Raw genomic sequence first — 20,871 nt, 5'->3', positions numbered from 1 at the left:
AAAATCGATATCATGTGTCAACCTGGCCAATATAATCTGGCAATGGTGTGTTAACATACATATTTGGCTATCAGCAACTTACCTACCAGGTAAGCTCAATGCAGTGACAGACACCAGGTCATGAAAATTTAATGACTGCACCGAATGGCTGTTGGACCACAAAAATATTTGCTGATATCACTATACGATATGGACACCAGATATCGATCTATTTGCATCTAGACTCAATCACCAGTTACCAACATATGTCGCTTGGGAACCAGACCTGGGCCAGCAGCAATGGACGCTTCTCGCTGAAATCGGGAAAATTGTTTACTCTGCTTTTTCCCCCTCCTGCCTCATCAGTCGGGTCCTATGTAAAATACATATGGTCTCAGCATCAGGTGTCTTGGAAGTACCTGATTGGCCTACACAGCCATGGGTTCCTGTGGTCCTTGACATAGTCTCTGAACCATAAGTCCATCATGCTAGATCTGGGCTGACGGACAGGACCATGAACATGATCACGACTATCGAGAATCACCAAAAAGCAGTACCTCTCCAGCATGGGAATATGGGAGTCATATTGCTCAAGGACTGGTGTAGCGTATAATACAGCTACAATCACCAACGTCCTGGAAATTCCTGTCCAGCCTTCATATAGATGAAGGACTGAGCTGCAGCGCTATAATTGCACTAGGAGTGCCCTGTCAGCTTAATGGTGGCAGGCACCACTACAACTCTCCATGGGATCTCACCCTCTAGTTGCCAAACCTATGAGGGTTATTTACAACACTAACCCTCCTAGAGCGAGGTACTCCCAGATCTGGGACGTCAGTGTTGTACTAACATTGCTAAAGGGATGGTCACCAGCAATGTCCCTGGAAAAGCTCACATTAAAAACAGTATGCTGATGGCACTGGTCTCAGCTCAAAGGGTCCAGTCTCTACATAAACTGAGACTGGACAATATGATGGCATCTCCAGAAAAGATAACTTTCGCATCTTGGAGCTGGTTAAACAAGATAGACCAGGAACATCAGGATAAATTTTGGAATTCCAGGCATACCCATCTGACACCCGACTGTGTGTAATGACACACCTTCTACTATACCTTAAGACTACTAAAACTTTAAGAGGTAGTAAATTGGCACTATGGGTCAGCTATAAACAGCCTAATGGCCGGGTATCAGCACAGACCATCTCTAGATGGCTCAGACAGGTTTGGGAGCTGCTGGGGTGGATACTGACATTTTAAATCTCATTCCACAAGGGCAGCAGCAACATCGGCAGCTAGAGACATGGAAGTGCCTATGGACCATATCCTGGCAACAGCAGGATGGTCTAGAGAGAAGACCTTCCAATTCTTTTATAATAAGCCAATAACCAAACCTGCGGTGTTGCAGAATCAAGTTTGAATTCTGTAATATATTTAGCCCAAGGGAGCATTATTTTGTTAAAATAAATTGTTATTGTTTGAATTTGATTAATGTCTGAATACGATAACATACTTCCTCCCTTGGATGACTTCGGCAGTGAGTGAAGCATGGATTTGTTCCACGCCATGAAATCAGAATTTTTAAAATCTTCACGTAGTCACTCACGTGACTCCGAAGTAAAATAGTAAGATTAAATGAGAACTTACCAGTTTGAAGTTTGATCTTTATTTTATGAGGAGTTACGTCGAGGGATTACGTGCCCTCCACGCCCACCCTCTTATAAAGGTCAACTGGTATCCTAGTTCTTCTTATCTTACTATGTTTATTTCAACTACTATTACTGTGATTCCACACGGCTGCTTTGAAGAATGTCGCGCATGCGTGCTGGCGGGGTCTTCACGTAATCCCTCGACGTAACTCCTCATAAAATAAAGATCAAACTTCAAACTGGTAAGTTCTCGTTTAATCTTACTATTATTCTATCTCAGAGCTATATTCCAATGCTCTCTCCACACCCTTTTATGCCCTTTATGTTTTCGGAATCTATTTATCTATTCCTTAAATTTGAAAAAAATAGATGCAATAAATCTGAAATAAAAACAGAAAAACCTGAAAATAGACCAGGCAATATCTGTGGGAAAAGGAGAGTTAATCTCAGTTAAAGACACTCCTTAAATATATTCAGCAACATTGCTTTCACAGTCTTCTGTGGTAGAGAATTTTGCATCCTGTGAAGGAAGACATTTCACATCTCAGTCCTAAATGTATCCTAAGGCTGTGACCACTGCAGTCAGATGAAACAACCTCCCTTCATTCAGTCTGTTCAACCCTATGAGAATTTGATATGCTGCGATGAGACCTTCGCTCATTCTTCTAATCTCTAGTGAATACAGGCTTAGTCAACCCAATCACTCCTCATAAAACTAACCAACCAACATCAGGCATGAGACAGGAAAAAACTGAAAAAAGAGGAAGAGATAAGGGGGTCCCATTGCCCCCTGGTAGGATTCCAAGCCCCCTTTATGCAGATTTTGTTTGGATAATTGTACCTTGAAATTACCGTTTTCTTGCCTGTTTACCCTTAATTTCTCGCAGGGTCTTCCCCACTCAGACGGAACACCTCACTGATCACACTCACAGGGTCCCCCCCCCCCTTACCTTTGTTCACACTCACAGGGACCCCCTCACTGCTCACACTCATAGGAAACCTCTCACCTTTGCTCACTCACAGGAACCCCCTCACTGCTCACATTCACAGGGAACCCCTCACTGCTCACACTCACAGAGACCCCCCCCCATCTTTGCTCACTCACAGAGAACCTTTCACTGCTTACACTCACAGGGATCCCCTCATCTTTGCTTACGCTCACAGGGACCCCCTCACTGCTCACAGGAAATCCCCCCCCCCCAATTGCTCACTCACAGGGACCCCCTCACTGCCCACACTCACAGGGACCCACCCCTTACCTTTGCTCACACTCACAGGGACCCCTCACTGCTCACATTCACAGGAAACCCCTCACCTTTGCTCACACTCACAGGGACCCCCTCACTGCTCACATTCACAGGAAACCCCTCACCTTTGCTCACACTCACAGGGACCCCCTCACTGCTCACTCACAGAGACGTCCCCTTGCCTTTAATCACACTCAAAAGAGACCCCCCCCCTCTGCTCACCAGGGCTCACACACACACTCCCTCTACTTGCTTTAAAAAGCTTATTGACACCGACAAGGCCCCGGCCCTGCAGCCGCGTCCCGGCCTTTCCCAGCCCAGTGCCCACTCTTCCGCTGCCGTCCCCCAGGCCTCGCCTTGTCCCGGCCCCAGATGCCTCTCTCCTCCAATCATCGTGCTGAATCTTCATGTCCCCCCTCCCCCACTGCCTGCTGACCGATGTTCCTCTCGTCCAATTGGCGCCCTCGATCATCAGTCCCACCCCTACTATCTCGCGGAAAGCAATTTATAGATTTAGATTTTTGTTTAAACAAATTTCAAAATCCGCGGAAATATCTCATGCCTGCAACATGCCCCATCTACACGAGTCCCACCTGCCTGCATTTGGCCAATATCCATCTAAACCCTATCCTATCTATGTATCTGTCTAAATATTCCTTAAACATTCCAGCTGTACCTGCCAACAACCTCCTCTGGCAGCTTGTTCTTTACGTCCTCCACCCTTCATGTAAAAAAGTTACCCCTCAGGTTTAGATTAAATCTTTTCTCCCTCACCTTAAACCTATGTCCTCTGGTTCTCGATTCTCCAATTCCGGGCAAGAGACTGCGCGTTTTCCCAATCCATTCCTCTCATGATTTTGTACACCTCTATAAGATCACCCCTCTTTCTCCTATGCTCCAAGGAATAAAGTCCTAGCCTGCTCAACCTCTCCCTTCAGCGCAGGGCCTCGAGTCCTGGCAACATTTTTGCAATTCGTCTCTGCACCCTTTCCAGCTTGAACACCATCATTTCTATAACATGGTTCCTAAAACTGAACATTATACTCTAAATGTGGCCTCACCAATATTTTCTATAATTGCAACATGACCTCCAAACTTCTATACATATATTTTTAATAATAGCATGCATAACACTAGTTCCTTTCAAACACCATCTTTGTTCAGTTCTTGTTGGCATACTTGGTTTGGATGCTAGTTTTCATGTGCATTGGAACCCAGAAAAAGGATGTAAAACTTGCTCTACATACATTTAGTAAGTACAAGCTCAACTTCTTATAGTTTTGTTACTTTAGTGCCGGGACTCAAAAAAAATCTGTAATTTTGTTTTTAATCTTACCTTTTACAACGTGCTCCATTTTGACTTCTACATGGTTCTTACGATCAATGCGAGAGGTTTCATGATAAAAACCAAGTGCATGCATCATTTGATGTTGTATTATACCAACATCCACACAATGAGGCTCCTGTAGTGATATTTCTTGTGCTGTTCGTTTCCCTGGTCCTACATATGACCAACACCTGGAAAAAATGCTTTAAAATAATTTCCTTCCTAAAACCCTTTTATTTAGATCTAAGTGTATCACATTGGTATGTAACTAGTTCTTTATCAACCTCGTATGCATGTCAGAAATACAGTATGCCAAATCTTGCGGTATTACCAGCCATTGGCCATTTGAACAGATGCGAGTCCTGGGCTTGATTGCCAATGCAACAGATGGTGCTTCGCTCCACGTTAAACTCCATATTGAGTCTAAGATATGTTAGGGAATTGCCACTCAAGTCAGACATCACATTGATTTAAATTGGAATTCAGAGGTCTGACAGGAAATATACTTTTTTTGGTTGAATTATTTTATTTATTTATTTTATTTTTTAAATAGTGGACAAAGGGGGCCTGTTTCCAGGCTTATCTTTCAATTTAATCATCAACTTTCATTTAAATAGTTTAAAAAAATTCATCAGTTATTTATTTGCCTCTGTACTCCACAATTTAAGATTTGTAATAGAAAAAAATCATATGTGGTTAAGTGCACATTGTCTGATTTTAATTAAGGCCATTTTTATACATTTTGGTTTCACCATGTATAAATGACAGCAGTGTTTATACATAGTTCCCCCATTTCAGGGCACCACAATGTTTGGGACACATGGCTTCACAAGCATTTGTAATTGCTCAGGTGTGTTTAATTGCCTTCTTAATGCAGGTATAAAAGGCCTGTCCCACTTACGCAATTTTTTCGGCGACTTGCTGGCACCTGTCATAGTCGCAACAGGTCGCCAAAAATGTTGAAAATCCAGCGGCGACCAGAAAAGGGTATGACGGCTGTTTGGTCGTGAGTAGTCGCCCAAAGAGTCGTACCTTTTTCTGGTCGCTGCTGGATTTTCAACATTTTTTCGGCGACCTGCTGCGGCTACGACGGGTGCCGGCAAGTCGCCGAAAAAAGTTGCGTAAGTGAGACAAGTCCCTAAGAGAGCGCTCAGCACCTAGTCTTTCCTCCACTTTCCATCACCTTTGGAAACATTTATTGCTGTTTATCAACGTGTGGACCAAAGTTGTGCCCATGAAAGTCAAATAAGTCATTATGAGACTGAGAAACAAGAATAAAACTGCTAGAGACATCAGCCAAACCTTAGGCTAACTAAATCAACTCTTTGGAACATCATTAAGGAGAAATAGAATACTGGTGAACTTACAAATTGCCAAGGGACTGGCAGGCCATGGAAGACCTCCACAGCTGATGACGGAAGAATTCTCTATAATAAAGTAAAAATCCCAAACACCTGTCTGACAGATCCGAAACACTTTTCAGAAGTCAGGTGTGGATTTGTCAATGACCACTGTCCGCAGAAGACTTCATGAACAGAAATACAGAGGCTACACTGCAAGATGCAAACCACTGGTTAGCTGCAAAAATAGGATGGCCGGGTTACAGTTTGCCAAGAAATACTTAAAAGAGCAACCACAGTTCTGGAAAAAGGTCTTGTGGACAGATGAGATGAAGATTAACTTATATCAGAGTGATGGCAAGAGTAAAGTATGGAGGAGAGAAGGAAGTGCCCAAGATCCAAAGCATACCACCTTATCTGTGAAACAGATGAGGTGTTATGGCCTGGGCATGTATGGCTGCTGTAGGTACTGGCTCCTTTATCGTCATTGATGATACAACTGCTGATGGTAGTAGCATAATAAATTCTGAAGTGTATAGACACATCCTATCTGCTGAAGTTCAAACAAATGCCTCAAAACTCATTGGCCGGCGGTTCATCTACAGCAAGATAATGATCCCAAACATACTGCTAAAGCAACAAATGAGTTTTTCCAAAGCGAAAAAATTGTAAATTCTTGAGTCAATCACCCGATCTGAACCCAATTGAGCATGCCTTTTATATGCTGAAGAGAAAACTGAAGGGGACTAGCCCCCAAAACAAGCATAAGCTAAAGATGGCTGCAATACAGGCCAATACAGAGCATCACCAGAGAAGACACTCAGCAACTGGTGATGTCCATGCAAAGGATATGCAACAAAATACTAAACATTAATACTTTCATTTACATGACATTGCTATGTCCCAAACATTATGGTACCCTAAAATGGGAGGACTATGTATAAACACTGCTGTAATTTCTACATGGTGAAACCAAAATGTATAAAAATGGCCTTTATTAAAATCTGACAATTTGCACTTTAACCACATGTGATTTTTTTTTCTATTACAAATCTCAAATTGTGGAGTACAGAGGCAAATAAATAAATGATGGGTCTTTGTCCCAAACATTATGGAGAGCACCGTACATACGATCATCAGAAAATATTCCCACTTCTGACCGTTGGTTGATAAAGGAGTTTAAGATACTGTATATAGGTCCCAGTCATTGCCTTAAAAACTCTTGTATTGATTTCTTGGGGTAGAATTTATGACCTCCAAAAAACTAAGCTTTATGCCATTTTTCTTTGTACAGTATGACTTCTACAAAGTGGAGTATTTCATTAGAGGCCCATTGATTTCAGTACCTTGATGCTACTTGGTGAAATTCTATCTTGACTATTAAGGGTAGTCACTCTCACCTCATCGCTGGAATTCAGCTCTTCAGTCCACGCATAGCTGTGTGAAGGTCTGGTGCCGAGCACTGCTGGTATAACTCAGAATCGCATCATTCACTAAGAGTCGATGATAGCACTTTAACTTGAGGAATTAATTCTTTCCACAGAGGCTGGCCTGAGCTGCTGAGTATTTCCAGCGTTTTGTCTTAAAGCCCACCTAGTACTGAAGCACGCCTTCATCACTGCAACTAGGATCTTTGGATGTATCCTGTACTCTCTGCCATTTTTAGATTCACTCATTGGGTGAACTGAATTTTCTGGACACCAATAGACCATCTACTTGGCATTTCTGGATGTGATTGCAAATGCTTCAGGATTTTCTTTAGCATCCACATGGTGGGCATAATTCAAGAAATAGTTAGATATAGCCCATTGGGCTAACAAAATCAAGGGATATAGGGAGAAAGCAGGAACGGGGTACTGATTTTGGATGATCAGCCATGATCATATTGAATGGCCGAATGGCCTACCCCTGCACCTATTTTCTATGTTTCCATAACACGCTGGATGTGACTGAACCAGTGTGGTTTATCAAATCAATGTATATTATTTACTGGTAGGGGGAATACGAAAGTACAGGTATTGAGATTTTCCTTTGATCATACACATCACATCTGGAGTACCAATGGTTTCCATTATTTAAGGATGCAAATGGATCGGAAACATTTCAGATTTTCTAAAATAATAGCTGAAATGGCAATATTGTCAGAGCAGGCAAGATTTGTAGCTAGAAGTTTAGAAAGGTAAATGGTAACTTGACATAAACATACAATACAAGATCTGAGAGTCTGACAGGGTGAATGTGGAGAGAATGTTACCTTGCATGATAATCCAGTTTTCTCAGGTGGTTGTGAATGTTTGGAACTCTTTTTGTCAAAGGGTGAAGGAATCGACAACTATGGAGTCCACAACTTTTATTGCAGGGGCAACGTTTTTGATAAGGGAGTGAAATGGTTGGCAGGAATATAGAGTCGAGGTTATAATCATATCACGTGTTATCTTATTGAACCGGTTTGAGAGATTAAATGGCCTATTCCTGCATCTGTTGTATTTTCATACCAGGCCTTCCTTGCTCATGTGCTTCGTCTCTATTTATAAAGCCCAGGATCCAGAATGCATTTTAACCACTTTGTCAACCTGCCCAGCCACTAACAGAGAACTCTGCATATATACCACATCCTCTCTGTTCTTATAACTGTTTTAGAATTGAACTCTCGTTGATATTACATTTTTCTCATTCTTGCAATACTTCACATTTTTCAGTATTGTATTTCATCTGCCATTCATCTGTTATTCCACCAGTTTGTCACTATCTCTGCAAAATCATTTACTATTCTGCTCACACACTTATCCACCAGCTTGTGTGTTATTTGCAAATTTGGACATCATGTCCTATACACAGGCATTTGAGGATGCAAGAGGCAGTTTATTATAAGACCAAAAACATTATGAGATTAAACCTGCAAAGGACATAAAAGTAGATGGTAAAAGCTTCTATAAATAAGTAAAAAACTGCATTCACGGTGTACGTTCTTTACATTCAGAAATGGAAGAATAGGTAAATGGTATGATAATTAAACATACACTTTGGTTCTGCCTTCTCAGGACACAAGTAACTTCCTAAAATTATTAGGGAAATATAGATCTAATGAAGATAGGAAATTAGTATTGGTAAGAAAATAGGTGAGGAAATAAAATGTAATAATTTGAATTTTGCCATCTTAACTGGGTTGTATAGTGATTTGTAAGGAGGATGCAAAGAGACTTTAAGTTATCCACTTTGCAAAGATAAAAGGGCAGAGTTTTATTAAAATTATAATTAGATGGGAACAGATGATGTAAAGAGACTGGCAATGGAGAGAAAACAAATTCTAGTCTGGAAATGTGGTTTCCTATGGTCCTGTAAAATGGTCCATACTCGTCCATAATATTTCTTGCATTTTTTATTAGTCAGATTAATCAACGTGCCAAACATTTTGACATGGACCCTATCAGTCTGTCCATGCATGCATTAGTTTGTGGTCCTTTCAGAATCCCATGAGATAGTATTGATATTCCTTTCAGGAAATGGCATACTAGCAACAATGCTTGGAACCATGGTAAAGATATAGCAATGCTGACATACCTGCTATATCCATCTACAATTTCCAAGACTTTTCATGATGATTGGCTGCCCAAAATTTCAGACTGCAAGTGACTTGATTAGACAAACACCTAGTTAGGAGGATCCTCCCTTATAGCCTTGGGAGTCTTTATGAGAAAGGGCCATATGGTGCTTCTGGCACCAGATGTAAGCAACATTAAAGGTCTGGACCATAGAGGGCAATGTTATTTTGAAAGCTTTATAAAAGCATGGTCATAACAGTTAAATTAAAGCAACTCTTTTTGAGCATTTGATGAGCAAGTTGTTAGATAATTCGGAGGTGCTGAGATGCCTTAGTAGGCAGTTGGAGAAATGGCTGAACACCACCCGATATCTGTCTGGGTGCACGAATGGTGTGAGTGATGCAACTGGCTTTGTAAGAAGGTATCATACATGAGAAACAGTTCAAATGTAGTGCTCTGTAGAGAACCACATTGGTTATAGCTGGAAAAGAGGCCTTTCAACACAGGCTCTAAGGGCAATCCACCTGCTTCCATTCATAAGGTCATGTGATAGGAGCAGAATTAGGCCCTCAAGTCTACTCAATTATAGCTGATCTATCTCTCCCTCCTAACCCCAGTTTCCTGCCTTCTCCCCATAAACCCGACAACCGTTTCCTCTACCATCTTCTCACATTTCTCAAATTATTTCCTTTCAAATAGGTACACAGCTTCGATTTCAACAAATTGTACCTGCTTCCACTATTACCCCTGGAGTTTCAGATCCTAGACATTCCCTGCATAGAAAGGTTTTCCTCATGATGCTTTCAGTCCTTCCACCAAATCCCCTCCATTTTATATCCCCTGGTTCTTAGCCCCCTCCACCCATTGGAACAGTTTCTATATGCTTTATCTATATGCTTTGTGATTTTAAATCCTTCTATCAGTTGTCATTGTAACAACTTCTGCCCAAGAACTCCAGCCTCTTCCATCTATTCACTAAATTAAAATACCTGGAATTCCTTTTCCCTGGAATCTTGTGAATTTTAGTTTCAGCCCACTGTAACCCTCGTGCACCTACCACTCAGCCAATGTCCCAATCAGGGGCTATATATCCACGGCAGTTGATTGGGATTGCGGAAGGGTAGTAGGATCTCAGAATGTTGATAATATTTAGTCATTGTTAGCTTGGTAGCTAGGGAATTAGGAATTGGTTTGAGGATCGATTGTTAATCGAATGTTAACCGTAAGCTCCGTTTGCAGCTACTGAAGATGCTACAGCATGCCCCACTTCAGCTGTTACACAAAGTATTTTTTATAAAGTTATAAACAGGCCCACCACTGATTTTCCAGCACCTTTGGTTCTAGAGCCTTGCTGTATTATCCGTTTTGCTGGACCAACAGTGGCCTTGGGGGGCCAAGATACCGGCCCGCAAAGTCGGCCACGGAAGTCGGATAGGGGAACGGATCTGCCGGCTCCAGTGGGACCAGAGTTCCAGAGCCTTAGACGCAGAGTGCAAATCGATCAGCGCAGAAGTGCCAATGAGGTAGCGATCGGCCGCCCTGGTCTAGGTGCTGCATTTTCAGGGGAGGGGGGTGTGTGGAAAGGAAGCTTTCAAGTGCGCTCTATTAATTTTGCTGGATTAGAGGAGCCGGATGCCAGTTGCCAGAAAATCCGTGGTGGACCTGCAATAACTGTGTTACATCTGTGCTAAAATTGACTTGATTATCTTTGAATATTTCTTTAAGACTTTTGCTAAGTCATAGGTTAAAAACTGGCCAATCTGCATAATATAACTTATATCTGCATATATAATTGACAGATGTATATACTTACCCTATCCCATCAATAAACTCAAGATAGGCCACCTCCCTTGTTCTGTATTTAAACCTGAGGCATGTCAAAGACTCAAACTCAAAAAGGGAAGTCATAATTAATGCTTTATGGGCTCTCTCTGAGGAAGAAAAGCCAATACATATTAATAATCAAAACATTATTTATATGACAATTTTACAAATATTAAGACAGGAATACTGTTCAATAATTGTAGAGTTAATAACTAACATGTGGTTTAAACCAATTTTATGCAGTGTTTCTACCATACCAAAGCATTAGTTCTGTACTGGTAAGCACCAACTTTGCCCAATTCAATAGACCATACAGTGACAGAGTTTCCAAGCCAAGTGAATATTTCTTGGGAATGGTCAGATATATGGAATAAAACATTGAGTTCCATAATATTGATATATGCCTCCATTTGACTTCTATTTAAACTGGACAAGCTGAAGAGTATCCACTAGGTGGCAAACAGCATGACCATTCTGCATCAGGTAATGTTATATTTGAATTCAGAAACCCTCAAATGAGTTATTGCGCCATGATGTGAATGAGACCAATTGAAACCACTATTGAGACCAGAAGTCCCATAGACTGTCACAAATCATTGGTGTGACTATTTCTGGCACTTCTATGCCATGCAGAAGCAAGAAAATAGAGTCACAGAGCACGGAAACTGGCTCTTCCACCCTGTCAATGCTGACCAAAATTCCCCATCTACATTAGTCTCACCTGCTAATGTTTGGCTCATATCCTTCTAAACCTTTCCAAATTTCCTGTCCAAATGTATTTTATATGTTGTTATTGTACCTGCCTCAATTACCACCTCTGATACTTGTTCCATATACCCACCACTCTCTGTGAAAATGTTGCTCCTCAGTTTCCTATTAAATCTTTCGCCTTAAGCCTAAGTAGCAATGTTACAACATTTTTAGATTTTAAAAATTAAGTCTGCAATTTATCCCATCAGATAAAGCATAAAAATAAGTTTAATTTGACACCTAATTCACTTTCATATCTCAAGTATTTAAAAAGTTATGGCCATTTTCATACTAGGAAATTAGCATCTTGTTCCCTATTGATTTTCTATGGACATAACAAAAAAGCTGTGATCGTGGACAGTCAAAAGCCCATAACTTTCTTAAAAATTAAGAGAACTGAATGAAATTTTCAGTTATCATAGATTGAAGCATTCTGAAACAAATATAAAATAATCTTACTTGGATGACCTGAAATTAAAGCATATAATTAGTTAGTTACCTAATTGTAGCTAATTTCAAACTTCAATTACTAGATCTAAACATCTATCCATTTCTTAATAAATGATTAACATTTTTAAATAGCCTAAGTGTCCAAATAATATTCACAAATAATTCACAGTAAAACATCATTTTAAAATCCCATTTGCATTAATTTATAGGCCAAATGGAAGGAATTTAGTGTTTAATTGCTGTAAATTAAAGTCCATTTAAATCAGCTTTCTAGTGGGATCCTGTGAACGCGCTGGTTTAGAACGTTCACATTGCGGTAGATTTGTACCCTCCAATTCCCCTGAAAAATACTGCGGGATATAATGGGCCCAAAATTAGCTACTCGCAATATTAAACTTTGTATAAAGGGGTCTTAAGGAGCCCTTTTTAACATAAAAATAAACAGCCTACCTTCCGTTTTCCCCTGTATGAGATCCGGCCGGTTGCCGGCGGTCGGGGGTTTAGAGGTTAATTTTTAACCTACTATAACAATTTAATAAAGCCCTTAAAACTAATAATAGCTCAAGCGAGGGAATCTTCCAGCGATTTTTCGTTAATAATTAACTAGGCTGAAAAACCTCGATTTGAACAGCCTAGGGAAAATCGCGTTTTAAACCCGCCCCCCCTCTAAACGGCGCCAAAATCGCGCACACGGGCTGGGACAGATTTTCAGCGACGCTTCAGGTATGTTTTGCAACATACCTAACCTATGTCCTCTGGGTCTTGATTCCCCTACCCTGGGAAAAATACTATTTGCATGCTATCTACTCACCTCTTGATGTTATACATGTATAAAATTACCCCATAACCTCCTACACTCCAAGGAATAAAGTTCTAGCATGCCCAATCTCTCCATGTAGCTCAGGCACTCGAGTCCCTACAACTTCCTCATAAATCTTCTCTGCATTCTTTCCAGCTTAACATTTTTCCTATGACGCCACTTTCAGGGAATTTTATACCTGTCCTCCTGGATCCTACTGCTTACAGCACTCCCTAGGGCTCCTAGCATTTACTGTGAAGGTCCCAAATTGCCTTGATTTCCCAAAATGCAACACATTACACTTATCTGCAATAAACCCCATCAGTTCTTCCTCAGCCCACTTGGCCAGTTGATCAAGTCATGTTCGATAGCCACAAACAGAAATGGGCCTAGCACCGATTACAGAGGCACAGCACTGGTCGTTGACCTCCTATCCGAAAAACGAGCTTTCACCACGACCCTTCCTTACATGAAGGTAATTCTATACTCAGTAGTCTAGCTCTCCCTGGATCCCAATCAATCTAACCTTCCAGATAAAGCTGCCATGCAGAACCTTAAGCTGAGCTGAGGCGGCGGCGGCCTGACTCGGGGCTGAGGCTGTGTTCCGGTGGCGGCCTGACTCGGGGCTGAGGCTGCGTTCCGGCGGAGGCCTGACTCGGGGCTGAGGCGGCCCGATTCGGAGCTGAAGCGGCGTTCCGGCTTTCGGCAGCGGCCCGACTCGGAGCTGAGGCGGCGGTGGCCCGGCTCGGGGCTGAGGCGGCGGCCCGACTCGGAGCTGAGGCGGCGTTCCGGCTTTTGGCAGCAGCCCGACTCGGGGCTGAGGCGGCGGCCCAACTCGGAGCTGAGGCTGCGTTCCGGCGTTTGGCGGCGGCCCGACTCGGAGCTGAGGCTGCGTTCCGGCAGCGGCCCGACTTGGGGCTGAGGTTGCGTTCCGGGCGGCGGCCCGACTCGGGGCTGAGGCGGCGTTCCGGCTTTCGGCAGCAGCCCGACTCAGAGCTGCGGCGGCCCAGCTCGGGGCTGCGGCAGCCCAACTCGGAGCTGAGGCTGCGTTCCGACGTTTGGCGGTGGCCCGACTCGGAGCTGAGGCTGCGTTCCGGCGGTGGCCCGACTTGGGGCTGAGGCTGCGTTCCGGGCGGCGGCCCGACTCGGGGCTGAGGCGGTGGCGGCCCGACTCGGGGCTGAGGCTGTGTTCCGGCGGCGGCCCAACTCGGGGCTGAGGCGGCGGCGGCTCGACTCGCAGCTGAGGCGGCGTTCCGGCTTTCGGCAGCGGCCCGACTCGGAGCTGAGACTGCAGCGGCCCGACTCGGAGCTGAGGCGGCGACGGCCCGACTCGGGGCTGAGGCGACGGCATCCCAACTTCGGAGGTTCGGCCGTGGGCCAGTGGACGACATCGTCGGGAGCTCGCAGGTCACAGGTTCCAGATAAAGCTACCATGCAGAACCTTAAGCTGAGCTGAGGTGGCGGCGGCCTGACTCGGGGCTGAGGCTGCGTTCTGGCGGTGGCCAGACTCGGGGATGAGGCTGCGTTCCGGTGGCGGCCCGACTCGGGGCTGAGGCTGCGTTCCGGTGGCGGCCCGACTTGGGGCTGAGGCTGCGTTCCGGGTGGCGGTCCGACTCGGGGCTGAGGCGGCGGTGGCCCGACTCGGAGCTGAGGCGGCGTTCCAGCTTTCGGCAGCAGCCCGACTCAGAGCTGAGGCGGCGGCGGCCCGGCTCGGGGCTGCGGCGGCCCAACTCGGAGCTGAGGCTGCGTTCCGGCGTTTGGCGGCGGCCCGACTCGGAGCTGAGGCTGCGTTCCGGCGGTGGCCCGACTTGGGGCTGAGACTGCGTTCCGGGCAGCGGCCCGACTCGGGGCTAAGGCGGCGGCGGCCCGACTCGGAGCTGAGGCGGCGGCAGCCCGACTCGGGGTTGAGGCTGCGTTCTGGCGGCGGCCAGACTCGGGGCTGAGGCTGCGTTCCGGCGGTGGCCCGACTCGGGGCTGAGGCTGTGTTCCGGCGGCGGCCCGACTGGGGGCTGAGGCGGTGGCGGCCCGACTCGGAGCTGAGGCGGCGTTCCGGCTTTCGGCAAAGGCCCGACTCGGAGCTGAGGCGGCAGCGGCCCGACTCGGAGCTGAGGCGGCGGCGGCCCGACTCGGGACTGAGGCGGCGGCCCGACTCGGGGCTGAGGCGGCGGCATCCCAACTTCGGAGGTTCGGCCGTGGGCCAGTGGACGACATCGTCGGGGGCTCGCAGGTCACAGGTTGGTGACCTGTTTTTCTGGAGCTCCCGCAACAACAGCTTCGTCCGCTGGACTGGATGGTGGCAGCTTTGACCACCCCGGGCCGCAGACTTTTGACTTTGACTTTGATCAGCCAATAAATTTTATGAAGAAATGCAATTAGATGGGACGAGTGGAGGTTTAGGTCTATTAACCTATTGAGCAAAGGTATGATAGATATGATTGTTAAAAAAAGACACAATGTGCTGGAGTAACTCAGCGGGTCAGGCACAATCTCTGGAGTCATGGATAGACTATCTTTCGGGTCAGGACCCTTCTTCAGACTGATTGTCTGCATCAATGGTCCTGAAGTGGTGATAGTCAAGCCGTGTAAGTGTAAATATTATCAACAATTTAACCTAGTCCAACCACATTTTCCAAGAAGCTAAAAAAGCACACAACCGCCTCAAATTTGGCAACTGTCAGCCCAAGACTGCAGGAAACTACAGAGTTGTGGATGAAGCCCAATCCATCACGCCAACCAGCCTCCTCCATCAATTGACTACACTTCACGCTGCCTCGGGATGGGCTGAAGATATAAGCCTGAAAGCACGTACCACCCGATTCAATAATAGGGCGGTCACGGTGGCACAGCGGTAGAGTTGCTGCCTTACAGCGAATGCAGCGCTGGAGACCCGGGTTCGATCCCGACTACGGGTGCTGTCTGTATGGAGTTTGTACGTTCTCCACGTGACCTGCGTGGGTTTTCTCCGAGATCTTCGGTTTCCTCCCACACTCCAAAGACGTACAGGTTTGTAGGTTAATTAGCTTGGTAAATGTAAAAATTGTCCCTAGTGGGTGAAGGATAGTGTTAATATGGGGGAATCGCTGGTCGGTGAGGACCCGGTGGGCCGAAGAGCCTGTTTCCGCGCTGTATCTCTAAACTCTAAACTAAACTCTAAACAGCTTCGTCTCTACTGTTATCAGACTTTTGAACAAGCCTTTCATAAGCTCAGAATGTATCCTCAAACATCCATTCTATCTTATTGCAGCACTCACACTTTTTTCTATCTGCACTTTCTCTGTAGCTATAACTATATTCTGCAGATAGACACAAAAAGCTGAAGTAACTCAGCGGGGCAGGAAACATCTCTGGACAGAAAGAATGGGTGGAGTTTCGGGTCAAGACCCTTCTTCAGACTGATGTCAGGGAAGTGGGTGGGATAGAAATGGAATATAGTCGGAGACAGTAGGACTGGTGGGAGAACTGGGAAGGGGGAGGGGATAGAGAGAGAGGGAAAGCAAGGGCTATTTGAAGTTAGACAATTCAATGTTCATACCGCTGGTGTGGAAGCTACCCAAGCAAAATATGAGGTGCTGTTCCTCCAATTTGTGCTGGGCCTTCCTACCCCCACAATATATTCTGCATTCTGTGGGGTTTTGTGCACTACCTGTTGTACTCATGTTTGGTATGATCTGCTCACACAATACATGAAATAAACATTTTCACTGCATAAAACAATGATAAACCAACACCAGATTATGGTGCAAGTGAATTCTGCTAATCGCATGGATTCGGTAGGCCAAAGGTCTTTTCCATGCTGTGTCTCTAAATACTCAGGGTAGCTTTGAGAACTGAGTCCACGCATCAGATGAATTATATATACAGTGAAGAGAGCACACTTCGCAAACCACCCACTCACCCACCTTTCTCATCTGTGGAAGAGTCTGCTGCTCTCCATATTGGTGTTATAAGACATGTATGATCTCACAAACCACAATGGAAGCAACCCACCCTACATCCCAAAGAACTGCCTAAGGAGATATTTCCTTCAACTAATGTCCAGCCTTCAAAGACAGAAGTCTTTCGAATGTCACGAATGTCAAATATAATGCAAAGCTTACATGATACTTTTGGCAAGATCCTAAACTGTATATTGCTCATCCTTGTATTGTGGCATAGCACAATTTCACCGTGTTGGCTCTTGCTGATTGGTTAAGAAGGCAGTTCAGATTATCTATTTATTTTTTACTCTCACCGGGAGTAGCTTAGTTTTCCCAAGAGTCATAATAACTGCATTGCCAAGGTCTGCAAGCCCTATTTATCACAACTCCTCATAGATGATTGCAGTGATAGTGTTGGGTATTTTTTTTAAATTGTAAGGTGAGGTGTAACTTAGCACATTTATTTTGCAGTAGGCCAGCTATTATGTCCCATCTCCAATTACCCGTAACAAGGTGTGGTGACAAATGTAGTCGTTCAAGAACAGTAAAAATGTAATTGTTCCATTTGTGATAAATATGACAAATACATACTCTTGACTCTCTTGAAGTAATTAGTTAGTAAGATGACAAATTTAAGTTACTTACTGTAATTTGATTTGAAAGCATAGGGTATATAAATATTCTTATTATGTGAGGAGGGCCATAAGCAACTCCTGTGACCAGCTGAACAAATCGTATTTGCATGCTCTCGATAATCACCAGTTATAATACCTTGTAAGGAACTGATATTCCCTAGAAAAATCAAAAAATAAAATTAAAATGCAAGGCATATCTGATGCTGTTCAGCATTAGTTACTATACTTTGCAGGAGTTTCTTTACATTTTTTCATTTATGTATAGAAGTGAATTGGTATTGTCACCATTATATATACAAGGCATATTTAAGCCACAAAAGAATTCCGCTTCAATTTAAAAAATAGAAAGAAATTCAACATCTAAAACTGTATTATTCAAGAGGCTAATGTTCCCTGCATAGAGGCAGCAAGTATCTGCTTCAGTCACCTACTTGGACATCATGAAACAAATAGTTTAAACAAAATTACTTCCTCCATAGACCACCATTACAAATATATTTTTTATAAACAGAAAAGGAAGTGGTAATTTTAACAGTGACGAAACAGACAGATACAATGGTGCAAAATGTGTACTTCCATTTCCATTTTGCTCCCACAAGTTTTTCCACCCTTTTTGTGTTCATTGGGCTCATAAATAATAAAACATTTAAAGAGAAAATTTGAGAAACACGCAACATATTGAAACATATGTTAAAAAATGCAGTTAACATTTAAGGTCACAAACTTGGAAAGTGAGAACACAAATTAGTTTAGTCACGTAGAGGGCAAATAATAAATGTATAGTAAAGATGGAATATATTTCTGATACGGTAAGACCAGGATTGCCACTTTAATTCCCATCTAGTCCCACTATGATCTGTCTATAGTTATCTGCACTGTTCCAATGTGGCATAATGTAAGCCTGAGGAACAGTATCCTGACAGTGCAGCCTTCAGCACTCAGGATTCAACAATTTCAGATGACATTTTCTACACCCCTTCCTCACCTTCACCCAGGCTTCTAAACAGCCCTTTCAGGGGAGACAAAGATTCACATATACTCCTCCAACCTCATCTACTCCAAACCTACTGTGGTGCTACTCACCAACATTCCCCTCTACATCTGCGACTGCACTGGTGTTATCTGCTGCACCCAATATCGAATATGTTAATTTCAACTTGGCTACCAAATTCCACAGTGCCTTCAAATTCACTTGCACTATTTTTGACACCTCTCCCCTTTCTTTATCTGTTTCCATCTCAGGAATCAAATTATCCATTAATATTTACTCTAAGCCCACTGATTTTCAGTTACTCAGACTACATCTTCTGCAATCCTGCCTCTTCCAAGGATGCCATTGTTTTCCCAAGTTCTTTTTTCCGCCACATCTGTTCTCAAGAAATGATTTCCGTTGCAGGACATTTGAAATATTCTTCATTTTCAGGAAACACACACACAGTGTTGATTGAACCCTCACCCATATCACCTCAATTTTCTAAATTTACCCTTTCATCCCACCTCTCAGACAGAATAGGGAGAGTCTCCTGATTGTTGCATTTCATCCCACCAGTACATTCCCTAGCAACTCTAGGTATAACACCCATTTCTTCACCCTCCCTCACCTCCACCAGGGACAGAAACAACCCTTCCAGGTGAGCTATGCACTTACAACTCCTCCAACCACCCAATTCCTTTCTTCCTCTCCACCTGTGCATTACCCACCACTCCCATATCACCTCTATCCCCACTATTCACGATTTACATAGCCAAACTCAGACCCTCTCTCACACCTCCCGCTGCTGAAAGACTCATCCATGCCTTCATCTCCTCCCGACTGGACTACTGCAACTCACTTCTCCTTGGCATCAGCTCCACCTACATCAACCGACTCCAACTGGTCCAGAACGCAGCCGCCCGACTCATCACCCACACCAAATCCTGGCATCACATCACTCCAGTCCTCAAACAACTTCACTGGCTTCCCATCTCCCACCGGATCAACTACAAAATCCTGATCCTCACCTACAAAGCCCTCCACCATCTGCCCCCCCCCCCATATCTCACTGACCTCCTCTCCCCCTACCAACCCTCACGGTCCCTCAGATCCACATCAGCCGGTCTCCTCTCCATCCACAAGTCCAACCTCCGCAGTTTTGGGGACAGAACCTTCTCCAGGGCAGCTCCCAGGCTCTGGAACTCCCTCCCCCAACTGATCCGCAATTCCGTGTCCCTCACCATCTTCCAGTCCCGCCTCAAGACCCATCTCTTCACCTCTGCCTATCCTTAGCCCCACGTCCCCCTCCCTTTTCATCCGTGCATTAATTGCCTCATATTGTGTTTTGTATTGAATTCTGTCTTTACTTTGTGTACTAGTCATGTCTCTACTATTTATTTCATTCCCCTTACATGTGTTTCCTCTACCTGCTAAATTTTTGTAAGGTGTCCTTGAGACTCTTGAAAGGTGCCCATAAATAAAATTTATTATTATTATTATTATTCCCATCTGCCCGTCATCCCTCCCTCGAGTCCACTTTCTTACCAGATTTTATAATTTACAGCCATCTGTTGTCTAGTTATCTCCCACTCTGTCGCTATCTCCCCTTTCCCTTCCCCCGCCTGATTCTATCTGCCATTAACCCCTCCTCACCTGGATCGCATGTCAGCTCTTGCCTAACTCTTCCCTTCACCTAATAATGGCTATTTCCCTGTTCAGCGGCCAGATCTACTGAGTTTATCTTGCAGTTTTTTCTTGCAATTTATTTTCTCTTTTTGTATCCGAACAGACCAGTTCTGTTGCAAAAACAAACATAGAACAGTACAGCACAGGCCCTCTGATCCACAATGTCCATACCAAGCAAGATGCCGAGTTAAACTAACCTTCTCTGACAGAATAGTGGTTGTCCACTACAAAATCCAATGCAAAATTAATAATTGTTTTCACTGGACTGATGTTGAGCTTCTTCATAGTTTGAAATTCATTCATCTAGGCAAGTGAACTGCATTACATCATGTTCCTGACTTATGCCTTTTATTTAATGGAATTGTTTTAATGTTTTAGTAGCCGAGTCATTTGTCACAGGATGTCCAGTTTTTGACCAGGCTCTTGTAGCTACAGTATTTATGTGGCTTCTTCCATTGATTTTCTGGTTAAAGGTGACCTCCAAGAGGTATGATGGAAGACGGAATGATAATGTCATTCAATAACAAGAATAGCTAGCTAAACATTTTCATTGGAAATAGTTGATAATATTGGGCATTTTAGGTGCCTGACAAAATGGTGGATTTCTGCTTTTGCAAAGCCTGCTTGACATCCTTTGCAAAGGCTGCAAAGACCATGAGGATCATGGCTCCAGAGTGTCTGGGGGTTAGGAAGGGGTTGAATATAGATTGATGTCCAGATGTCCTTTAATTGATAATATGTATGAGGGTTTTGCAG

The 20,871-nt window shown here is 44.0% G+C and overlaps 1 protein-coding gene across 1 annotated transcript in view; it reads right to left on the bottom strand.

Moving 5' to 3' along the window:
* The window catches only part of LOC116984414 (high choriolytic enzyme 1-like), a 39,947-nt gene extending 19,529 nt beyond the window's left edge, over nt 1-20,418 (bottom strand). Inside the window, exons 1-4 of the mRNA XM_033038567.1 lie at nt 20,313-20,418; nt 10,895-11,012; nt 4,216-4,390; nt 3,557-3,571 (exon numbers count right to left, since the gene is read on the bottom strand). Of these exons, the coding sequence (XP_032894458.1) occupies nt 3,557-3,571; nt 4,216-4,390; nt 10,895-11,012; nt 20,313-20,418 (414 nt within the window). The remainder of the gene's footprint in view (nt 1-3,556; nt 3,572-4,215; nt 4,391-10,894; nt 11,013-20,312) is intronic.
* Nucleotides 20,419-20,871: the final 453 nt, after the last annotated feature.

This window comes from Amblyraja radiata, chromosome 20 (assembly GCF_010909765.2).
Source record: "Amblyraja radiata isolate CabotCenter1 chromosome 20, sAmbRad1.1.pri, whole genome shotgun sequence".
Lineage (NCBI taxonomy): Eukaryota > Metazoa > Chordata > Chondrichthyes > Rajiformes > Rajidae > Amblyraja > Amblyraja radiata.
The sequence above is the reverse complement of the archived record's forward strand: the minus strand, read 5'-3'. Positions and strand labels throughout refer to the sequence as shown.